The following is a 20,815-nucleotide window of genomic DNA, read 5'->3' on the forward strand; positions in this document are numbered from 1 at the left end:
AAGGATTACTGGGACAGGGAGCGTGGAGAGAGGCGGGAAGGCTGCGCGGGACGTCGGAAGGTGAGAATAACTTTTTTTTTTTTAATAATTATTCACATTCTTTTACTATTGATGCCGCATAGGCGGCCTCAATAGTAAAAAGTTGGTGACACTCGTCAAACACTGTTTGACGAGTGTGACCAACCTGTCAATCCATTCGCCAAGCGATGCTACAGATCACTTGCAAAATGCTAGTTTTTCCACGGGAAACTCGCGGGAATTTAAAATGCGATGTTCCCGCGGAATGGAATTCCGGAATTCTCGCTGTAATTTCCGCAAGAGTTCCGCTACGTGTGAACCCAGCCTAAAACATTCTCAGAAACCAAAGACTGAGGTGGTAAGAATGAGAAGGTCGAGCTCTGCGAGGGCAAACCTAACGGGCCTCAGCAGATCATGTCTTTTATCTAAGTAATGAAACAGTTGTAATGATCCACAACACCTATTCATGGCCATTACTAATAATAATCTTTATTATTATATAGCGCTAACATATTCCGCAGCGCTTTACAGTTTGCACACGTCATCATCGCCGTCCCCGATGGGGCTCACAATCTAAATTCCCTATCAGTATGTCTTTGGAAGGTGGGAGGAAACCGGAGAACCCAGAGGAAACCCACGCAAACACGGGGAGAACATACAAACTCCTTGCAGATGTTGTCCTTGGTGGGATTCCAACCCAGTTTACTGGGTGCAGCACATGTGATACAATCAGTTTTCTCTGCTGTAAATGTAGCAGAGCTCAGAATGCTGAACTGTGTATAACCCCCCCCACACACACACACACACACACACACACACACACACACATATAAGGGGGTGAAGAGGAAGAGGAGCCCAAAAAGGGTTACCTCTCCTGCTCCATGTCCGGAACCACCTAGCCAGACAGCAGGGTTGCCGGGGAGGGGGGAGGTAAGACTTTCTGGCCAGGACCACCCACTATACCATGTGACCGTGAGGGGCAGTGACGAAAGGGAAGGGGCGGTGGACAGGAAGCTGTGCAGGGGGAGGGCGCGAAAGCAGAGCGAGCAAGACACAGCACAGAGCGTGCTGGACGGAGAGCAGGCTGCAGCACCGAAGTCCCAGTGAAAGAGAACCCCCCTTCAAGGGAGACTGAAGGACTAGGTGTTGAGAGAGCCGTATGCGAGTACGTGGACTCGATAGCCTCCCCCTGACAGTGCAGAGACAGTGACACGAGTGCACAGTCCCGGGGAAAGCAGTGACAAGCCGGAGCCCCTGAGTGTGATAAAGAGACTTCCCAGTGTGCACAGCATCATTCCTGCAGAGAGACCGATGGGGTATCATACAGTGACTCAGTGAGCAGGGGAGACTCTTTCCCATTGTCTCCCTGCTCCTTGCTTTAACCCCTGAGGTCCCAACTTCATTCAGAGTAGAGACTCTAGAGACTGTAAGTGCTGCTGTTGTCAGTGCCAATGTGGGAGAAGCAGACTTCAATCAAGCTTTCCCAGGACTGATTAGTTACAATTACCGGAGTTTAACCATTTCAACGCCTGCATAACTGTTTCATTGCTTTCTACATTTCCATTGCTTTCTACAGTTCCATTGTGCTGTTTCACACTGTCTCATTTATCCCCCTACTGCTCCTCTCTGCATGGAGAATAAATCCCTGTAAATAAACCCTTTAACTCTTGGTCTGTCTCAGATCCGTGGAGACATGCTCAGTACCTGCAGTTTATTACAAGTGGTGTAGTCAGCAGTATGTCACACAACAACGCGGAGGGGGCAGACCAAGCAGTTGGAGGAGGCCCCAGGTCTAGCATCTCCCTTAGAGCCATGTTTAAAAATTTGCCAAAATTCTCTGGGAACAATGTTATGTTGTGGAGCTGGACAGAGCGCATCCTAGGGATGATACAGATGCATCACATGATGCCGGCCCTGGAGGCAGAGATAGCAGTGATGGCCCTAGAAGGGGTGGCACGGGACTCTTATGCTTAGACCCCCAGACAAGAGATACCCTGGATAAAGTTCTACTTATACTTGAAGAGACGCATGGGGACCCCACTGACATAGGGGAGCTGCGCATGCGACTGTTTCACCTGGTTGAAAGAGAGGGGGAGACCGTGACGCAGTTTATGAATGCGCTGCAGGAACTCCATGCTGCCATTGTCCGGAAGGATAGCGTAGGTCCAACTGACGTTGTGCTACGAGACCAGCGGATGACGGGCTTGAGAGACTTGATGATTAAGCAGGCCCTGCAAGTGCCGGTGGGGAAGGTACGGAGCGGGGAGGTAGATTACACCACGGCCGTTGCCCCCCAATGGGTGGAAGACTTGAAGAGGGAGATTAAACAGATCCGTGAAGAAATGGCTGAATCCATGAGAACCCCGGCTGTATAGTCCAGCCCACAGGTGCGAGACAGACAGCCCCCCCAAAGTGAGACTAGTGTCACCCGGCGAAGAGGACCACCCACATGTTACAACTGTGGAGAACCCGGTCATATTGCTCGGTGGTGCACTTACCAGCATCATCCATTAAACTAGACGGCTCCGAGCTTGGGGGACGATGCCTGGGGCCTGAAAATTTGAGGAGTACCAAAAGTCCCACCAGCCTAGTTTCCACTTGTCCCTGGTCTGGGCTGAGATGAATGTACGAGCAGTACGTTGCCTAGTAGACACTGGCTCTCAAGTTACCACCATACCTGAAGGATATTTCCACCATCACTTCACAGAGGTGCTACAGCCAGAATGGGGGACAGTGATTAAGCTCATGGCGGCTAACCACCCATCCCAGTAGCAGGAGTGGATGGATTAACATAGTAGTCTGCTGTAAGGATGTAGGGAGAAGAGGAGTAGTGCTGGTGGATGGAGAAGCGGCCAAAGACCATACCGGAACTTTGGGCATGAATGTGCTTAAAGATCTCGAGAGCCTTCTCATCAATGAAACCCCAGACCAGTTCTGCAACAATTAAGCTTCCATACCCCTCAAAGGAGGGTCTTCCAGCAACTGATACAGACAGCTCAGGCCAAGGAAACATACAGTGATGGGAAGTCACTCGGCAAAATAATTGTGCCCGCCTCTGTCAACCGAGTGTTGCCCCCTGGACAGACTGCTTTCCTTGCCCATCCGGGCTGGCATCCCCCTGGAGGGGGTTGAAGTACAAGTTGAACCTAGCAAGGCCGACCAGCTTCCATTGGGAATATTAGTCGCACGGACCCTGGCTATGGTACAGAAAAGAACTGTCCTCATGTGCTGTGTAAATTTGGGAGAGGATGACATGATCTTGCCTCCCAGGAGTGAAGTGGCCCATATCCTAGGCAGGACCGATGAGTACCATCTGAAGCAGTACAGCTGACTGCGAAGCCAGAAGATCTATGGTTGGTGACTGTAGATGCTGAAGTAACCCCCGATCCCCGATTGCTGAAGGAGGGGCGACGAATACTGGAACATATGCGGGCAGAACTCTCGGAACTGACCCGCCAACAGGTTCCCCGGGTGCTAGGAAAATACCAGGATGTGTTTGCCAAAAATGAAGACTACTTTGGGCGCACCACCGCACTAACACACGATATACCCACCGGGGATACGGCGCCCATCAGGGAACGATATCGTCAAGATACCCCCACAAATGTACCAGGAGGTGAAGGGGATGCTGTCACAAATGTTGAAGAGGAGGGTAATAAGTAAGAGCCAGAGAGTCAGTGGGCTTCCCCCATTGTCCTGGTGCGGAAAAAGGACAGGACTTTACGCTCTGTGTGGACTACCGTTGGCTCAACGCCTATACAGTGCGGGATTCGTATCCATTTCAGAGAATAGACGAGTCCCTGTCCACGTTAGGAAATGCCAGATACTTTTCTACACTAGACCTGGCCAGCGGATATTAGCAGGTACCAATGTCCAAGCAGGACCGAGACAAGACGGCTTTCATTCTTCCGATGGGATTGTATGAATTCGACCGCATGCCATTTGGTCTGGCCAACGCCCTGGGAACGTTTCAACATCTCATGGAAAGGTGTTTAGGGGACCTGAACTTTGAAGCTACCCTGATCTATCTGGATGACATTACTATCTTTGCCCCCACCTTCGACGAACATCTACAGAGACTGGAGCAGGTTCTGAGTCGGCTACAAAAGCATGGGTTGAAAATGAAGCCTCAAAAGTGTCATCTCTTACATACTCAAATCGAGTATTTGGGACACACCGTCTCAGCCAAAGGAGTGAGGCTTCTCAAGAGAAGATTGCCGTGGTACAGGAGTGGCCTACCCCAAAAGCCGTGAAGGATGTGCGCGCATTCCTGGGGCTCACAGGATACTTCCGACGGGAATCACAAAACCTCTTCTCGAGCTACTGAAAGGGGTGCCCTCCTGAGCTAAAAGCAGGAATGTACAGTGGGGAGAGCGCCAGGAAGAAGCGTTCCTAGCCTTGAAGAAAGCTTTGACAGAGGCCCCTGTGCTAGCCTACACTGACTTCACTCAACCATTCATCTTGCATACCAATGGGAGTCTGCAGGGGCTTGGAGCAGTACTGTCACAGGGGGATGAAGAGCAAGCAGTGCCCAAAATGGGTTCTCTCTCCTGCTCCATGTCCGAAACCACCTATCCAGACAGCATGGTTGCCGGGGGGGGGGGGGGGGGGGGGGAAGACTTTCTGGCCTAGACCGACTGTACCATGTGACCATGAGGGGCAGTGATGGAAGGGACGGTGGACAGGAAGCTGTGCAGAGGGAGGGCGCGAAAGCAGAGCGTGCGAGACGCAGCACAGAGAGAGCGGGACGGAGAGCAGGCTGCAGCACTGCGCTCCTAGAGAAAGAGAACCCCCCCCGTCAAGGGACGGAGACTGAAGGACGAGGTGTCGAGAGCGCCGTATGCGAGTACGCGGACTCGATAGCCTCCGTGACTAGTGGAGCCTTACCCCCCCAACAGTGCAGAGACAGTGACACGAGAGCGCAGCTCCGGGGACCGCAGTGACAAGCCGCAGTCCCCGAGTGTGATAAAGAGACTTCCCAGTGTGCGCAGCATCGTTCCTGCAGAAACAGACGGGATATCATACAGTGACTCAGAGCAGGGGAGACTTGCTTTAATCCCTGAGGTCCCAACTTGATTCAGAGTAGAGACTCTAGAGACTGCAAGCACCGCTGTTGTCGGTGCCAACGTGGGATAAGCAGACTTCAATCAAGCTTTCCCAGGACTGATAAGTTACAATTGTCTGAGTTAAACCCTTTCAACGCCTGCTTTACTGTTTTATTGCTTTCTACAGTTTCATTGTGCTGTTTTACACTGCTATTTATCCCCCTACTGCTCCTCCCTGCGTGGAGAGTAAATCTCTGTAAATAAACCTTTAAGGCTGGGTTCATATTGCATTTGTGGGCAGCGTTTAATGCATCCGTTACATAGCGGCATTAACGCTATGTAACGGATGCGTTAACGCACCCATAGACTGCTATAGACGAGCGCATCGCTAACATATGTCATAATCGACATGCGTTAGCAATGTGTCGTCATTCTTTTAACGGACCCTCGGATGCTGTCTGCAGCGTCAGTCACAGCTAGCGCAGATGAAGCATCTGCGTTAGCAGGATCACATAACGCGATCCACAAAAAGCAGTTGCGCTAGCGTAGTCCGTTTAACGCATAAGTTGAACAGACTGCACTAACGCAATCTGAACCTGGCCTTACTCTTGGTCTGTCTCAGATCCCTGGCGACATCCTCAGTACCTGCAATTTATTACACACACACACCCCACTGATTAGCGGTTTTCTTTCAATATACAGTGTACACAGAAAGTGACCAATCGGTGCTGGGGGCATGGTTGGACCAGGAGTCACAAGACACCTAGTCCTGCCAGTGATAATCTCCTGCTGATAAAACACTGAATGTATTAAAACTAGAGCACACAATCCAATAAGGGACACAACACTAAAATCATGCTGCTCTCAGATTGCATAGCAAAGACCTGCTGGACATACTCTGGATATGACCATCTATACCAGCAGTGAATAAACCGCACACACGTATAACAGATTTTTACATAGTCACAACAACAGCCAAGATTATTACACAAATAAGGTAACAAAACATACATGAACATGATGCAGCTGGGATTATTGGCAGTCCTATGTATCACAAATGATACAGGAGGCGTTACTGGCAGACTAATGTATCACAACAGAAGGTGATACAAAATGGGATATCAGCAGTCCTAGGTAATGCCACACAGTACAAGATGTTTAGTTGGCAGCTTTATGCAAACATCAACGATTACACATTTCTTGACAGCAGTCCTATGTAACATCACAGTATAGGAAGCACCCTATAGAAGGTGTTACGGTCAGACCTATGTAACACAGATACTACCATACAGGCGTTACAGACACACACATCTCGGTGAGACGGATCATGCTGTGCGGGGAGAGTAAAATCTAGAGGATACATACATGGCAGGACACAGCCCAGCAGTGCAGCACTCGTGCCCTACCCCCATTCCTCTAGTCCTAACCACAGCACGTTACCCTCTTATAACCCCTAATCTAAGTAGTTAGATTATTGCATAAAATATTTGCTTTTTCATTCCCGACCTGCTCGATCACACCAGTACGACTAGTTTCTGAGTAAATAGGAATAATGTGAGTCACACATCAGATGCGACATTTCGCCTGATCCATGACCGCGTGAACGCATTAACTGCGGCAGCAACAGAAGAAAAAGGCATCATGGGGAAAAAGGTGAACGGAGGGGGTGGCTATTGTCTTCCACCATATGACGTGGTTTCTACTCGTTTTAGTTTATGGGGGAAGATAAAGGCGATTTATGGAGTTTAATTATGAAGTCTTGGCAGAGGGATTACAGGGGAGCCTCGGCCAGATACTAACTCGCTGATGAAGTTACTGGAAGGCTACGTGCACCGCCGCATCGCTAGATAATGCACTTTATGATCGGTGGCGGTCTGATGTCAGAGATCCTCACCGTTCCGAAGATAGAAGGGGAAACACTGCTAAACCAGTGCAGTGCCCCCTTTTTCCTGCAGAGCAGCACTCCTTTGCCACTAATCGGCAAAAAGCCAAAATCAGCCCTGTGAACCCTTCATGCCCAAACTCAGAAAGGATTCTACAAAAACTGGACTTCTGCTGATCAAAAAAGTGATTTCCCACCAATTTATAATATAGTGATACCCCTTTAAGGAATGTTCGGTGGCGCAAAGAATCCCCATGGGTCAATATTCAAGTGTTTGTCATATGGTGCCACCGCACTGCACCATAGTACGGAGATATTCTCGCCTAGGAACATTTGTATAAGTTTTCGTTGTCCAGAACTTTAATATTGATGGCCTGGGATGGGTGGAGGTGCAACACCGGTCACCCTCCAACAATAAGACGTTCCCGGCATTGGCATGTGATCAATTTGCAGAGCTGCGTGGCACAGATCCGTCAACTGCAGAGTGGCCACAGTTGGGTACTGCACATCCACCACCCTATTTAAATCAATAGGGGCGGATGCAGTTGACAGCGAAAAGGAGCATCCAGCCAGCAGCAGAAAATTACTGATCAGCAGGGGAGTCGCACCCCAATCGATCATATAGTGATGACCCATCCTAAGAGCAGGCAATTAATATTTATGTAAGAAAACAAAAAATTGTTCCTAGGATAGAATCTCTCGGTACTACAGTGAAGTGCGGACAAAAGATTTGCATTTATTTCATCAAGTTCCTTTTCATTTTATTTTTTTTGTCTCTTGGTTTTCGCTGACGTTTTCTGCAGGAAAATCAATGAAAATAATGCACGCGGTACAAGAATTTGGGGCAAAATGTAAAATGCTTTTTCATGTTCTTAAAACCGTTTTTTTAACTTTTTCGTTCAAAAAGTCATACGCTCTGCTAAAATGCTGCAAAAATTGTGCAAAGCTTCAGGAATAAGCAAAATCACTCCAAGAAGTAGAGTCGGCTTGAATACATTTTGGGCCAAATTTTGAAAAGTCACAAATGATGAATCAGGTGAAAAATATGTCTGAAATCCTGAAATTCAAATCACAGTGACAAAGAAAAAAAAAAAAAAACACAGATGAGCAAAAAGGGACGTTAAAAATAAAGTCAAAAATGGGAATGATGAGTAAAGCACAAAAAAAAAAAAAAAAAAAAAAAGACAGGACCCTAAAAATAGGTGCAAATGCAATACTAAAATAAAGGCAACACACTCTAAAATCAAGGCGACAAATGCAGCTATGCTAGACATCAGCCATTCTAAACCCTCCACAACTCTCCGGATTTATCTCTTCTGTCTCCTCGTAAACGGCAGCTGGAAAAGCTTGTTTGTGTTTATTCCTTTCTAGACCCCGACTGTGCGATACAAATTTCCCTTGATTGAGTCGGCTGTTTCCCCACAGGGCCTCTGCCGGGGAACGGGGGTGACATTTCGACAAGTCTGGCTGGGTTCACTTAGCTCAGCGATAAACACAATGTTCCCGGTATAACAATTCCTATAAGTTACGAGAACACTGGGACAGCTACAGAAGCGTTCCCAGGGTCCTCCGGTTTAAGCGTTTGTTAGTAAACATGGATGGAGCAGATCAGGAACGATTAGCTGCAAAGATACGCGTTCCTTAAAAGGGGGTAGCTTATTGATCAGTGGGGACTCGTCCGCAGGGACCAGAATCATGGGATTTTTTTTTCTATCCACAACTTTTATCCATGTTTTAAGGGTGCACAAGCCCGACTGCCGCTCCATTCATTTTCTATGGGGCTAAAGGAAAAAAAAAAACTGAGCGCAGCACTCACCAGCTCCAGAGGGAAAGGATGTAGGAACAATCAGGCTGGCTCAAGGCCACGCCTGTCTAAAAGAGATAACAGTGTTCCACTAAGGATGAAATTGTACCATTCTGCTGGTCTGTGTGGGTCCCAGCTGTCGGACCACTGCGGCGCCCCCAGGAGTATGGTCACCACAGTGGCATTACCTTCCTCCTAGGGATGGCGATGTCATGCTTGGAAGCAATGAAGGGTCTCTATTAGGTAAATCCAGCACACAGCACAGTTCCCACTCCAGGCCAGCAGAGGGAGCTCTGAACCAAACTGGGGGAGGAGCTGCTCTCTGGGGCCAGGAAAGAGAAGTTAGTTCAGTTTGTGTGAATAAGGTGAAGTGTGTGGATGTGGAAAAGAGGAGCTGGAGGATTGAGCAGGATTCAGGCTCACTTATAGCTGTAAGCGCATGGTCCGGAGTCCGGTATCCGAGGTTGTATGGATGCTGATGGTCCTGCAGCAGAAACTGGAGGAACAGAAAGCTGTAAATGCTCTGTTCCCATATAAGACTCAGAGGCACAGCAGCAAATTGTGTGAGCCAGAAAAAGAAGGCTACCATACGAGGGGAGTTCTAAAGAGAGCAAGCAAGTGGAACTTCAGTGTAACTCAGTACTGCAAGTGCCTCAGATAAGTGCTAGGAAGGAGACTACACAACCCATCTGCATACCACCATGGTTACTTACCGGTAGCCGGTTTTTCCGGAACCCATGACAGCACCACATGAGAGAGGGATCCGCCCCGCCAGGACAGGAACCTACTGAAACATAAGGGGCGGCACCTCTCCCCCGCTTCAGTTGGATTACAGAGCATTTGAGAGGACTTCCCGGTTAGTTACATATTTATCCAACACCACATCACACAAATACACCCGACTATTGTGCACACCCAAAGGGTGAAAAAGGGGGGGAAATATACGGGTGCTGTCATGGGTTCCGGAAAAACCGGCTACCGGTAAGTAACCATGGTGGTTTTCCCTTCACCCATGACAGCACCACATGAGAGATTCTGGAGAGACTTCGAGCACCTTAGGGAGGGACCACCGCTTGCAGCACCCTTCTACCAAAGGTCAAGTCAGCAGAGGAGGATAGATTTAGTCTATAGTGTCTAAAGAAAGTTGAGGGTGAGGCCCAGGTAGCGGCCTTACAAATTTGCTCTATTGATACCTCTGCTTTCTCAGCCCAGGAGGTCGCCACGGCTCTGGTGGAATGAGCCTTGATGCCGTCAGGAACCGGGACGCCACTAGCTGAGTAGGCTACACTAATGGCCTCCCTAATCCATCGGGCAATAGTCCCTTTTGACACTCCATAACCTTTCCTAGCACCCTGGAAGGCTACGAATAGGGACTGGGACCTCCTCCACTGGCTGGTTATAGACATATACTCTACTAGGGTTCTTTTAACGTCTAGGCTATGAAATTTCTCCTCCCCTGGGTTTTTCGGACACTCGCAGAAGGAAGGGAGGACAATTTCTTGGTTTCGGTGAAAGTTAGTTACTACTTTCGGCAAGTAAGCAGGGTCTGTTCTCATAACCACCCTTTCCTGGTATATCTGGGTATATGGTGGGTTGACTGAGAGGGCCTGCAAGTCACTAACTCTACGCGCCGACGTTAGAGCTACCAAAATGATGTTTTTTAGGGTGAGATTTTTAGTTGAAATCTGCTGTATGGGTTCGAACGGCTCCTTCGTAAGGGCTTCCAGCACCAGATTTAGATCCCATGGAGCTATTTTTGGTAGGGAAACTGGCCTAGATCTGTGGCAAGATTTTATGAACCTGGCTACCCATCTGTTTGCCGCTATATTGCAATTGTATAATGCACCCAGCGCTGAAACCTGTACCTTGAGGGTATTAACCGCCAGGCCTAGCTGTAGGCCTGCCTGCAAGAACTCCAAGATGGACCCGATTGGGGGTTCTTGACCTAACGGTTTTCCCAGGAATTGTAGAAATTTCTTCCACGTCCTGCCATATATGTTGGTTGTTATAGGTTTTCTACTTTTCATTAGAGTAGTCACCAACCCCGGGGAAAAACCCTTTCTCTCTCAAAAGTGCCCTCTCAAATTCCACGCCGTCAGATGGAACCCCTTGACTTGTTTGTGGAATATCGGCCCCTGAGCTAATAAATCTGGAATTTCTGGCAGTACCCACGGGTCCGAGAGAGACATCATTTGCAGTAGTGAAAACCACGTTTTTTTTGGCCAGAACGGGGCTATGAGGATTACTCTGGCTTGCTCGTCTCTTATCTTTTTTACCACTGCCGGGATTAACGCTACTGGGGGAAAGGCATAGCTCAGTTTGAACAGCCACGGGATTTGCAGAGCGTCTACTGCCCACGGGTTTTCCCCTGGGTTTAAGGAGCAGAACCTCCTCACTTGCCGGTTGTTTTTGGTGGCAAAGAGGTCGGTCACTGGCTGCCCCCATAACTGTACTATCCTCTGGAATATTACACGATTTAAGGCCCACTCTCCCTGTTTTAACTTGTTGCGGCTTAGAAAGTCGGCTTGAACATTTTCTGTCCCTTTGATGTGTAGGGCCGTCAGGGATGTTAGATGTTGTTCTGCTTTGAGAAAGATTCTTTTGGCATCGTCCATTAGGGAGTTTGACCTTGTCCCTCCCTGGTGGTTGACATACGCCACTGCCACCCTGTTGTCTGACATAATTCGGACATTTTGACCCTGTAACATGGGAATGAATGCCCCCAAGGCTCTGTTTACCGCTCTTAACTCTCTTAAGTTGGAGGAAGCCTTCTGCTTTAGGTGACCCCAGGACCCTTGGGCTATTTGTTCTCTCAGGTGTGCCCCCCATCCCGAGGAGCTTGCGTCCGTCAATATTACATCGGACACGGGCCTGTGCCACAAAGTTCCTCCTGCTAAATTTGTGCCGTCTAGCCACCAAGAGAGAGAGTTTCTCCCCTTTTCGGAAAGTTCCAGCTTCCCTTCTAAACGCCCTTTCAATCGTTTCTGGGCTGACAAGATTTCCGCCTGCAGTTGTCGGGTATGAAACTCTGCCCAGTTGACCGCAGGGATACAGGCTGTTAGCGTGCCCAACAGGGACATTGCCCTTCTTAGGGTCATGTGAGGTTGTTGTATCGCTGTAAGGGTCATTTCTCTCACTTTCTCTAGTTTTTTCTCTGGCAAGAGACAAACTTGACGGTCGGAGTCCAAGACGAAACCTAGAAATGTTTGTTTCCTTAGGGGTTGAAGTTTTGATTTCTTTAAGTTTATCATCCAACCCAGTCTTTGCAGGGTTTCTGTTATTTTCTCTACCTGATGTGCGCAGTGATGTTCTGAATTGTCAATGACCAAAAAATCGTCCAAGTAAGGCACCATAATCACATTGTGGATTCGAAGGAAAGCTGTCATTTCCGCTATTACTTTCGGAAAAATCCTTGGCGCTATGGAGATACCAAACGGAAGAGCTGTAAATTGAAAGTGCCTGAGGTCGCCCTGGATGTATAGGGCTACCCTCAGGTATTTCTGGTATTCTGGGTGCATCGGGATGTGGTAATAGGCATCCTTCAAATCTATTACGGCCATGAAGCAGTTGTGGTGTAACAGCTTTATGGCTGAAGTCACCGATTCCATTTTGAATGTTTGGTTCATGATCCATTGATTGAGGCGCCTGAGATTTATTATCGTTCTGAAGGAGAGGTCTGTTTTTTTTATTAGGAAGAGGGGAGAATAGAACCCCCTTCTCTCTTGATCTTTTGGGACCTCTATTAGAACTTGTTTCTCCAACAGTCCTAAAATTTCTATTTCTATGGCTGATTGCTCTCCTGGTTCCTTTCTGACGGGGGTTACCACAAATGAAGCTCTCGGATGCTGGAAGAAAGGGATTTTTAGGCCATTCTTTATAATGCTCAGAATCCAATTGTTGGCCGATATTTTCTCCCACTCTTGAGAAAAGAGCTTCAATCTTCCCCCCACAGGAGGGCTGGCGTCATTGCGGGGATTTTTTGGCGGTTGAGGTAGTTCCCCCAAACATGAACCCTGGTTCTTTTTTCCCTCTTGTCGTCCCACCTTTTCCGCTCTCCCGGGGGACGGCCCCGATTGAACTTTCCCCTCCGAAAGGGCGGTCTCCTCTGATCACCCATGAATCTGGGGAAGCCCTTCTTTTTATCACCGGCCTTCTCCAGGATGTCATCCAGGTTTTTCCCAAACAAGAACTGCCCATCACATGGTAACGAGCATAATTTCGCTTTAGATTGAATGTCCCCAGGGCAGCCTTTGAGCCATAACGCCCGTCTTGCGGCGTTCGACAGCCCCGCTGCTCTTGCCGTTAACCTCATTGAGTCGGCGGAGGTGTCAGCCAAGAAAGTGGCAGCTCCGTGTAGCAAGTACATTTCTCCCAATATTTTCTCTCTTGGTACCTTGGAGGCTAATTTTTCTTCAAGTTGTTGCAACCAGACCATTAATGACCGGGCTGTGCAGGTGCCGGCTATTGCCGGTTTCAGACCCCCTGCCGCTGCCTCCCAAGTGTGCCTTAGGTATGACTCCGCTTTTTTATCCAATGGATCTCTCAAAACCCCTGAGTCCTCCAGGGGCAGGGCCGACTTCTTGGAAGACAGACACTGCTGCGTCAATCTTTGGGACCTTGTCCCAGACGTCCGTGTCTTTAGCCTCAAAGGGGTATCTTCGCTTTGAAGAGGAGGGAAGGCTACCTGACTTCTCCGGTTTCTTCCATTCTCTTTCGATTAGGGCCTGAACCTTGTCATTGACCGGAAAGGTACGCTTCTTCCTTTCTTGCAGGCCGCCAAACATTACATCCTCCAGTGATCTCTCTACCTTCTCCTCTTGCAGGCCCATAGTGGACATGATGGCTTTGAGGAGAGCGTCCGTATCTTCTATGGGAAAGCAAGGTCTGCCCCCCGTATCACTGTCTGAGGATGAAGATGACCCGTGCTCAACTTGATACTCCGAAGAGGAGGAGCCTGACGAGGAACTCGGGGAGGTTCTCCTACTCTTACTCTTCTTTTTTAATAATTTTTTAAGTGAGCCCTGTACCTCAGATTTTATTATCGATCTGAGGTTTGTTGCCAGGCTCGGCACTTCTTCAGCCATAGTCCGCTGGATACAGCTGACACAAGTCCTTTTGGTAATCTTTTGCTAAAGGGCTGTGGCATATGGCACATTCTCTATTTTTCTTTCTAAGACATAGGAAGGCCTATTAATGTCTTACTTTCACGGAGATCACTCACCACCCAGGAAAGACGGATACCGGGCTCTGGGGCTGCGAAGGAGCGTGTGCTCTGCGCTCTTTTGATCTCGAGGAATCTCTCGATCGGTGACTCGGACGGCTGCTGCTTTTGCCGCTCGAGCGGCTCTTGCGACCAGAAGCTTGCGATGGGGGCAGGGACAATGGGGACAGTGAGCGATCCTCCTGAGACGCCATTGTCACCCCTGCAGCCGCTTCTGCTCCTTTTATGCGGTGAGTGAGCCCCTCATTACCCCTCCCCCCCGCGACCGCCAGCCGCTTCTCCTGGCCGGTGTCGCGCCCGGCGCCATGACCGTCGCGTCCTGATGACGTCAGCGGTCGCGCTCCCACGTCAGACGCCGGTCTCTGCCCCCAGCTTCCCCTGCATGCAGGGGAAGGAACGGGCGCGCGCGCAGGGGGAGGGCGGCACAGGGAGGAACCTCCGAAGGGAGGACATCGGACCGTGCCCGCACGAACCCGGGGCCCGTATGAGGAAAAACCCCGGGGACTGCGCTACCAGCTGCCGACGGCCAGCGTCGCAGGTAAGCCAGCCCTGCATTTTTACACGCCGGGATGGCCCTGGGTCTTTTTATCCTGACAGGCACCGCCGCTGTCAGAGGGATTCCTTTCCAGGACAGGAACCCAACTGAAGCGGGGGAGAGGTGCCGCCCCTTATGTTTCAGTAGGTTCCTGTCCTGGCGGGGCGGATCCCTCTCTCATGTGGTGCTGTCATGGGTGAAGGGAAAAGAGAGATTCCTCAACACCCATTACTACTGCCCTGGGACTACAGCTCTACCTGTGGGAAGCTCTTACATCTTGCTGCCTTATACCATCTACCAGAGGATCTGCCTGCAGCGTCGGCTTAACCCCTTCATTGCCGAGCACCACAGGTGGCATCACGTATCATCCACCTATAAACTTTATTCAGCTATGTTTCACCCCTTTTGCATGGACACCCAGGGCCACGGACCGGGTCACCGCCACCGTGACACAACCCTCTGAGACACCGGCCCGGTACAGAGTAACCCCACTGCCTTGACGGCCGATTCAACCACCGCTGATCAATGAGTTCTCTTATCTCATGGATAGATAAGCGATCATAAATAGACAGCCCTTATAACTTAGACCACTGAACAACGAAAAATAAAAAACTCATGACACATGGTCATAGAATGGTCTTCCCCCAACACAGTCTTCCCCCGCAATAAATGAGCAATCAGTGTTTTGTTTGTCGCATGCCCTCCACGGATCCACTGAGTGAAGACTTTATATCGTGGGGTGACCCAGTGAGGTACATTAGAAGGGTACTCCTCAAACTGGTCGAGTCAACATTGAAGGTCCATGTGTGTAAACTGGAATTGTGCAATGATGAATTTGCCCTCCAGGTAGCGCTCCTGCAGGAAGACCAATGAGCTCCTTGCTGCATGGCTTGCATTACACTATCACCTTGCATTCACAATTTGCGTTTTCATTTTTTGATCACAGCGAAAATGCATAGTTTTTTTAAATTTTACCATAATTTCCACAAAAAAAATAATTCACAATCGTAAAACATTAGATTATTTCGGCCCGAGGGGGATCGATTGCAGATTCTGATACAAATCTAACATTCACATGGCCACATCACCTCTGTGATGACATCACTAAAAAATGGTTGATGTCATATTTTACCAAGCCTGTGCGCATAGAAATCCTATACAAGGTGTAGTGTCAGCCATATCGGCTGTAATTAGTTATCTCCCACCCAAAAAAGAAAATTTATGTCCCTCAAATTTAAAATTCCCTTAAAAGCATCGCAGAACTCTCCCCGGGTGACCCCTGACCCCGACCTTCTATTCTAGAAATCACTTAAAGATCATAAGTAATCAAATACATTCCAAGTACCGAAACCTTCTTGGACATAAACCCAAACGTTAAAGACACTATATGAATAACTTATCTTGTAATCTTGTGCTGCAACTATTATTGCCCAGAGCAGCATTCATAATTCTGCTACCTGTTTAAAAGGGACCAGTCAAAATCCTGTTACCCAAGGACAGGTCAACAATACCTTAATTCTTCACACATACTCGGACTTATAATAAATTTGCCAAAAAATCAATCCAGTACCGTAAATACAATAATTAAAAACAACTTTATTAGATCAAATAACTAAAATCCACAACAATAATTTACATTAAAAGGTAAAACAAAATGCCCAGAAGGGGAATAACAGCCAACCTTATATATATTAAGTATGCCAGTGCTCTATATATACAAAATTCTGTTTCACTGCCCATAGAGGAGGTCCTGCTAATGCAACAAAAACTACCAATACTGCCTAAAAACCACTATTGATAGCTTTACTAACTATCAGGTAAACAACCTAATGCTTTCTAATAAATAAGTGGAGACAAACATCACATATGAAGGGTCCTTTGCGTGAGATAGAGACCATCACCATATAAGAAACTCTCCTATTCAAGACATCAATGAAAGAGCACACAACAGATAAAAAAAAAAATAAAATAAATATTTTACCTACATTGAAGACACAAAGTGGCCCAGGATGGCAGAATCTCCCCACCCCAACGCACGTTTCGTTGTCGCTTCTTCCGGGAGCAGTATAGTCATCAACTTGTAAATAACTCATGAAAGAATAAAGTTACGTTAAAACCAAGCACACCATTGTTTTTCTCGTCTAATTCTCAAAAAAGTTTGATGCGTCACATGACCCTCTTCCCATTGAAAAAAATAAAGTTGGATCCAAAATGGCCACCATGGTCACAACCCAAGTTTCCCGCCTCCCATATACTAATGTGCCACAAACAGGAAGTTGATATCACCAACTATTCCCATTTTATTTAGGTGTACCCATATAAATGGCCCACCCTGTAGTAATAATAATAGTGTAATAATAATCAACCATTAAAGTGATAAAAAAAAAAAAAATCTAGTAGCTGCAAATAGTATAAATAGCACAACAATTAAAAGGGTTTGTGTAGAAAAGAATATTAAAAAAATAACCATAGCAGCTTCCTTCCAGAAAGAGTGCCACCTTAAGCTACAGGTTGTGTGTGGTACTGCACCTCAGCCACCAATCAATTCAATGGAGCTGAGCTACAACACCAGACTTAACCATTCAACACACGTGTCCTTGTTTCTGAAACAAAGCAGCCGTGTGTTTCAAATTCTGCCCAATCCCTTTAAGTAATGCATCCACAATAATACTAATATTAGGGTTATGAGAAGATGATGATAAATTACCCCCCTGTAGCAGTCATTAATAATGCCGCCATCAGTAATCCTTGGGCCCATAATCCGCAACAGACGCTGGTCTGGCTGCAGTAACGGCGTATGTGAATATTTACATTTCGGGGCGGTGGGTGATGAGCGCAGCGCGTGTTATGGAGGATTTATTAACTATTCATGGGGATTATTTTACTGCTGGCGCAAGTAAATAAGCTGCACGCAGATCTACGGCAAAGCTTGTTGTGAGGCCATTACCCCATCATTAGCACGCAGCGGACATCAGCGGATCAGGGACACGACAGTCACAGCCCACATCAAAAGGCAAAGAAAATCCAGAAAAGGAAGAAATCTGCAATCACCATTCCCTATAACGGGGGGCCACACACTTCCACCAGCCCACTCAGAGCCTGCAGGAAGGCGGCACCAGGAGCGACTTATGACCATCTATTCTGATGATTACGAGACATGGGGGCACAGTAAAGTGGACGGCTCCATTATAACCACATCACCCTCAAGGCTCCTCCGGCATCACTGAGGCAATGGTTTATTTTGCTTGAATTGAAATATGCTGTCAGACTGAATGAAAAATGTAAAAGAAGAAAAATAAAGCATTGGGATATGGCGTTACTATCAGCTCTGCACCGTAAGAGCAGCAGGAAAAAAAAAAAAGAAAAAAAAAGGACTAATCAAGATCAATCCAAGATGGTATTCACAGATAAAGCACTCATGCAACTTCAGTAACAAAGGGTATGAATACTTTGGCAACACCTAGTCACAACAAAAAAACTAAAATTATATACCATCTTGCCTATAAAAAAAACCTACCGTTTTGAGAATACAGCTTCTATACAGAGTTATGCGTCTCCATGGTAACAGACTACAAACCCCATGGTAACATGGATGACATTATACAACAGTACTGAGCAGTGTAGCTGTGAATCCAGTGCCTCAGTACTGAGCAGTGTAGCTGTGAATCCAGTGCCTCAATATAAATCCCTATGTAGTCTGATGCTGCAGTTTCCCTCTCTCACATAAGCATACATCCAGTAAGAGTACCATAAGACTGCACGATAATTTAGGGCTTATGTGAACTGGATCACAACGTACAGACTGGTTGCGGGTTTCCTGGCTGTAGCATGAAAGGTTCATACGCTTCTATGATGCTGTGACGCCTGGGTCGGGAGAGCCAAGGCTAGATCGTGCAGTGCAATCTCAGTCCGCACCGATGTACACGAACGTCTGCATGAGCCTTAACACAAGGTTTTAATTCACTCTATGGAAAGACATGGGTCTGCATAGGAGCTGTAAACCCAAAACGGCAAGGAAGAATTAAAAAAAAAATAAAGTAGATTCCTTTTGAAACCACACAGTTGAAACATGGGTAGCCCTGATGGGGTCCCATGGGTTTTGGTGGAGGTGATTAGTGGTGGTAGTAGTGATTGTGGTTGACCATGGAATGATTGCATTTTCTTCCCCCCCCACATATGGAAACAGATGTGGTCTACAACTAGCGCGCAGCTGATTTTCTGTCCATCAATTTAGACTATCGAGTAAAACACACATAAGACATACAACAGGTTGATTTTTTTTTCTCCATTACCTAGCTCCGAAGATGTCCTTCTTTGCCAAATCAATGCCAGATACAATCTTAACTCTGAGGATACGAGATTCCTCCTAAGGAAAAAGAAAAAACAGTAGGGGTTATTCACAATGAAAGAACCGGTCATTTCAAGTGACAGGTCAACCTAAGTGTATACATGAGAAATAATACTATTTCTGGCAATTATATGACTTTTATCCTGTGTTTTCCACCAGCTTTCCCCTCTGCAGGTGTTCTCTATAGTTTTTAGTTGTCTGAGCTAGTGGGTGGAAACTAGCTGCTATGATGTCTCCCGCACACACATACATGAGGTATTCCTGCTGTTCTGTCTCTGTACAATACATTTAGAAGCAGCAGCAGCATAGAGGACATTATACAACAGTACTGAGCAGTGTAGATGTGAATCCAGAGTCTCAGTATTGAGCAGTGTAGCTGAGAATCCAGTGCCTCAATATGATAAAACTGCAGCAGAGGCCTAATTCTTTGGAGATGACAGTGTCTCTTCTCCTTGTGCATCCCTCCTCCATAAATTGTAATCTAATTCTACACTGTGCTGAGAGTCTGCTCAAATTTGTCTAGGTGAAAAATAGACTATTTCAGTGTGGCTGCAGGACAGAAATCCTGCAAACCTCCTTCTACCTGGCACCATCCACAGCGCTTCTTCTGGCTATTAGTCCCAGCATGACCTCATTTGTGCAAAATAGCTAACGTATAAATCAAAAAGCCCCAGGGATGACTGCAAGTAGGAGGTTCAGGAAGGTTCCGAGGAAGCGCGACTTATACACGAAATAGTTATCAGCCACAATGTCTTCACAAACTGTTGGAAACGCAAATAAAGATTATTTTGACGTGCAGTGATTGAGTGCTCCATTTTTCTCCCTACAATAGGTCTTAATTTTTACAATTCCAGTTTACCAAATAGTTTACACTTTCACTAACAGCAATCAGAGAAAAAGTATAATAAAGTTACAGAATTCTGATGAAGCTGTATTTAAACATGTCACATTGGAAAGACTGCTTCCGGCGCCACTGCGCTGATTTACACTTCTGTTATGATTGTCAAGAAGAATCGTTAAATATTTCATAGAGCTGGAACCTGTGCCCCAGTGATGGCGTCAAAGCTCTATAATTGCGATTCGCTCCATGGTGATTGACCACATAAAAATTAACAACACAACTGTGATACAATAAACTTCTGCTGGTCTGATGAGCATGGGGACAAAGGGAACAGGGGGTGTACGTAGTGTGACCCCAGCAGAGGCATGGTACAGCGAAACAAAGAAAGGGAAGATGTTCACAAAGTATCATGGTGGGTGCAGTAGAGGCACAGTTCTTGGAGGTTTCACCATCAAGGAGGCACTTAAGATAGCCAGAAACCGAGATATAGGACAGTAACCCTCAACCTTAGTTACCGCGGCCAGTCCAGTGACTTATCGGCTGTGCATGCAGGCATGGTTATGTCCACCTCACAGAAAGGTTGCACTTTACATGACATTTTCTGGAACAACAAAATTGACGCGCCCCAGAGGCAGTGGGATACTCGGTACCGCGCCGGACGTCTTAAAGGGATGTGTCACAGTGGCAGTGACCCGGTCCGTGGCCCCAGGCGGTAATGTAAAAGGGGAGTATTGATTGGGGATAAAGGTTATGTAGTGATTCGTGACGCCAGTTGGAGTGTTCGACTGTAGTATTGCCGGCACTGCAGATGATCCCTGGTGGAGTAGATGGTGATGGCAGTGCAGATGTTTAACCCCCTCCAACCAGGGCTGACCCCCAGAGATTGTGATGGAAGTAGAAGGCACGGAGTAATAAGGCAGGAGACAAGGAAAGTCACTTTATCATTTACTGTAGTTCAGGTGCAGTTCAGAGGAGATATTACAACTCTCACCAGTTTACAGTCTGCTCTGGAGAATGGGAGTTATCCTTCTCTCTGCTGTGACTTGGTATAAGCTTCCTGCTATTCTAATCCCTTCTGGGACCAAGGCTTCCTGGGAGTCTAAAACTTCCAGTATAGCCAC

At 47.4% G+C, this 20,815-nt stretch overlaps 1 protein-coding gene across 8 annotated transcripts in view; it reads right to left on the reverse strand.

Annotated features, from left to right (window-relative positions):
- The window catches only part of NEDD4L (NEDD4 like E3 ubiquitin protein ligase), a 331,333-nt gene that overhangs the window by 186,561 nt on the left and 123,957 nt on the right, over positions 1 to 20,815 (reverse strand). For all 8 annotated transcript variants that reach the window (XM_073584806.1, XM_073584805.1, XM_073584804.1 and 5 more), the window contains exon 2: positions 18,798 to 18,871. In XM_073584806.1, coding sequence (XP_073440907.1) covers positions 18,798 to 18,871 — 74 coding nt within the window. The remainder of the gene's footprint in view (positions 1 to 18,797; positions 18,872 to 20,815) is intronic.

This window comes from Dendrobates tinctorius, unplaced genomic scaffold (assembly GCF_039654945.1).
Source record: "Dendrobates tinctorius isolate UK_male_01 unplaced genomic scaffold, ASM3965494v1 ptg000085l, whole genome shotgun sequence".
NCBI lineage: Eukaryota > Metazoa > Chordata > Amphibia > Anura > Dendrobatidae > Dendrobates > Dendrobates tinctorius.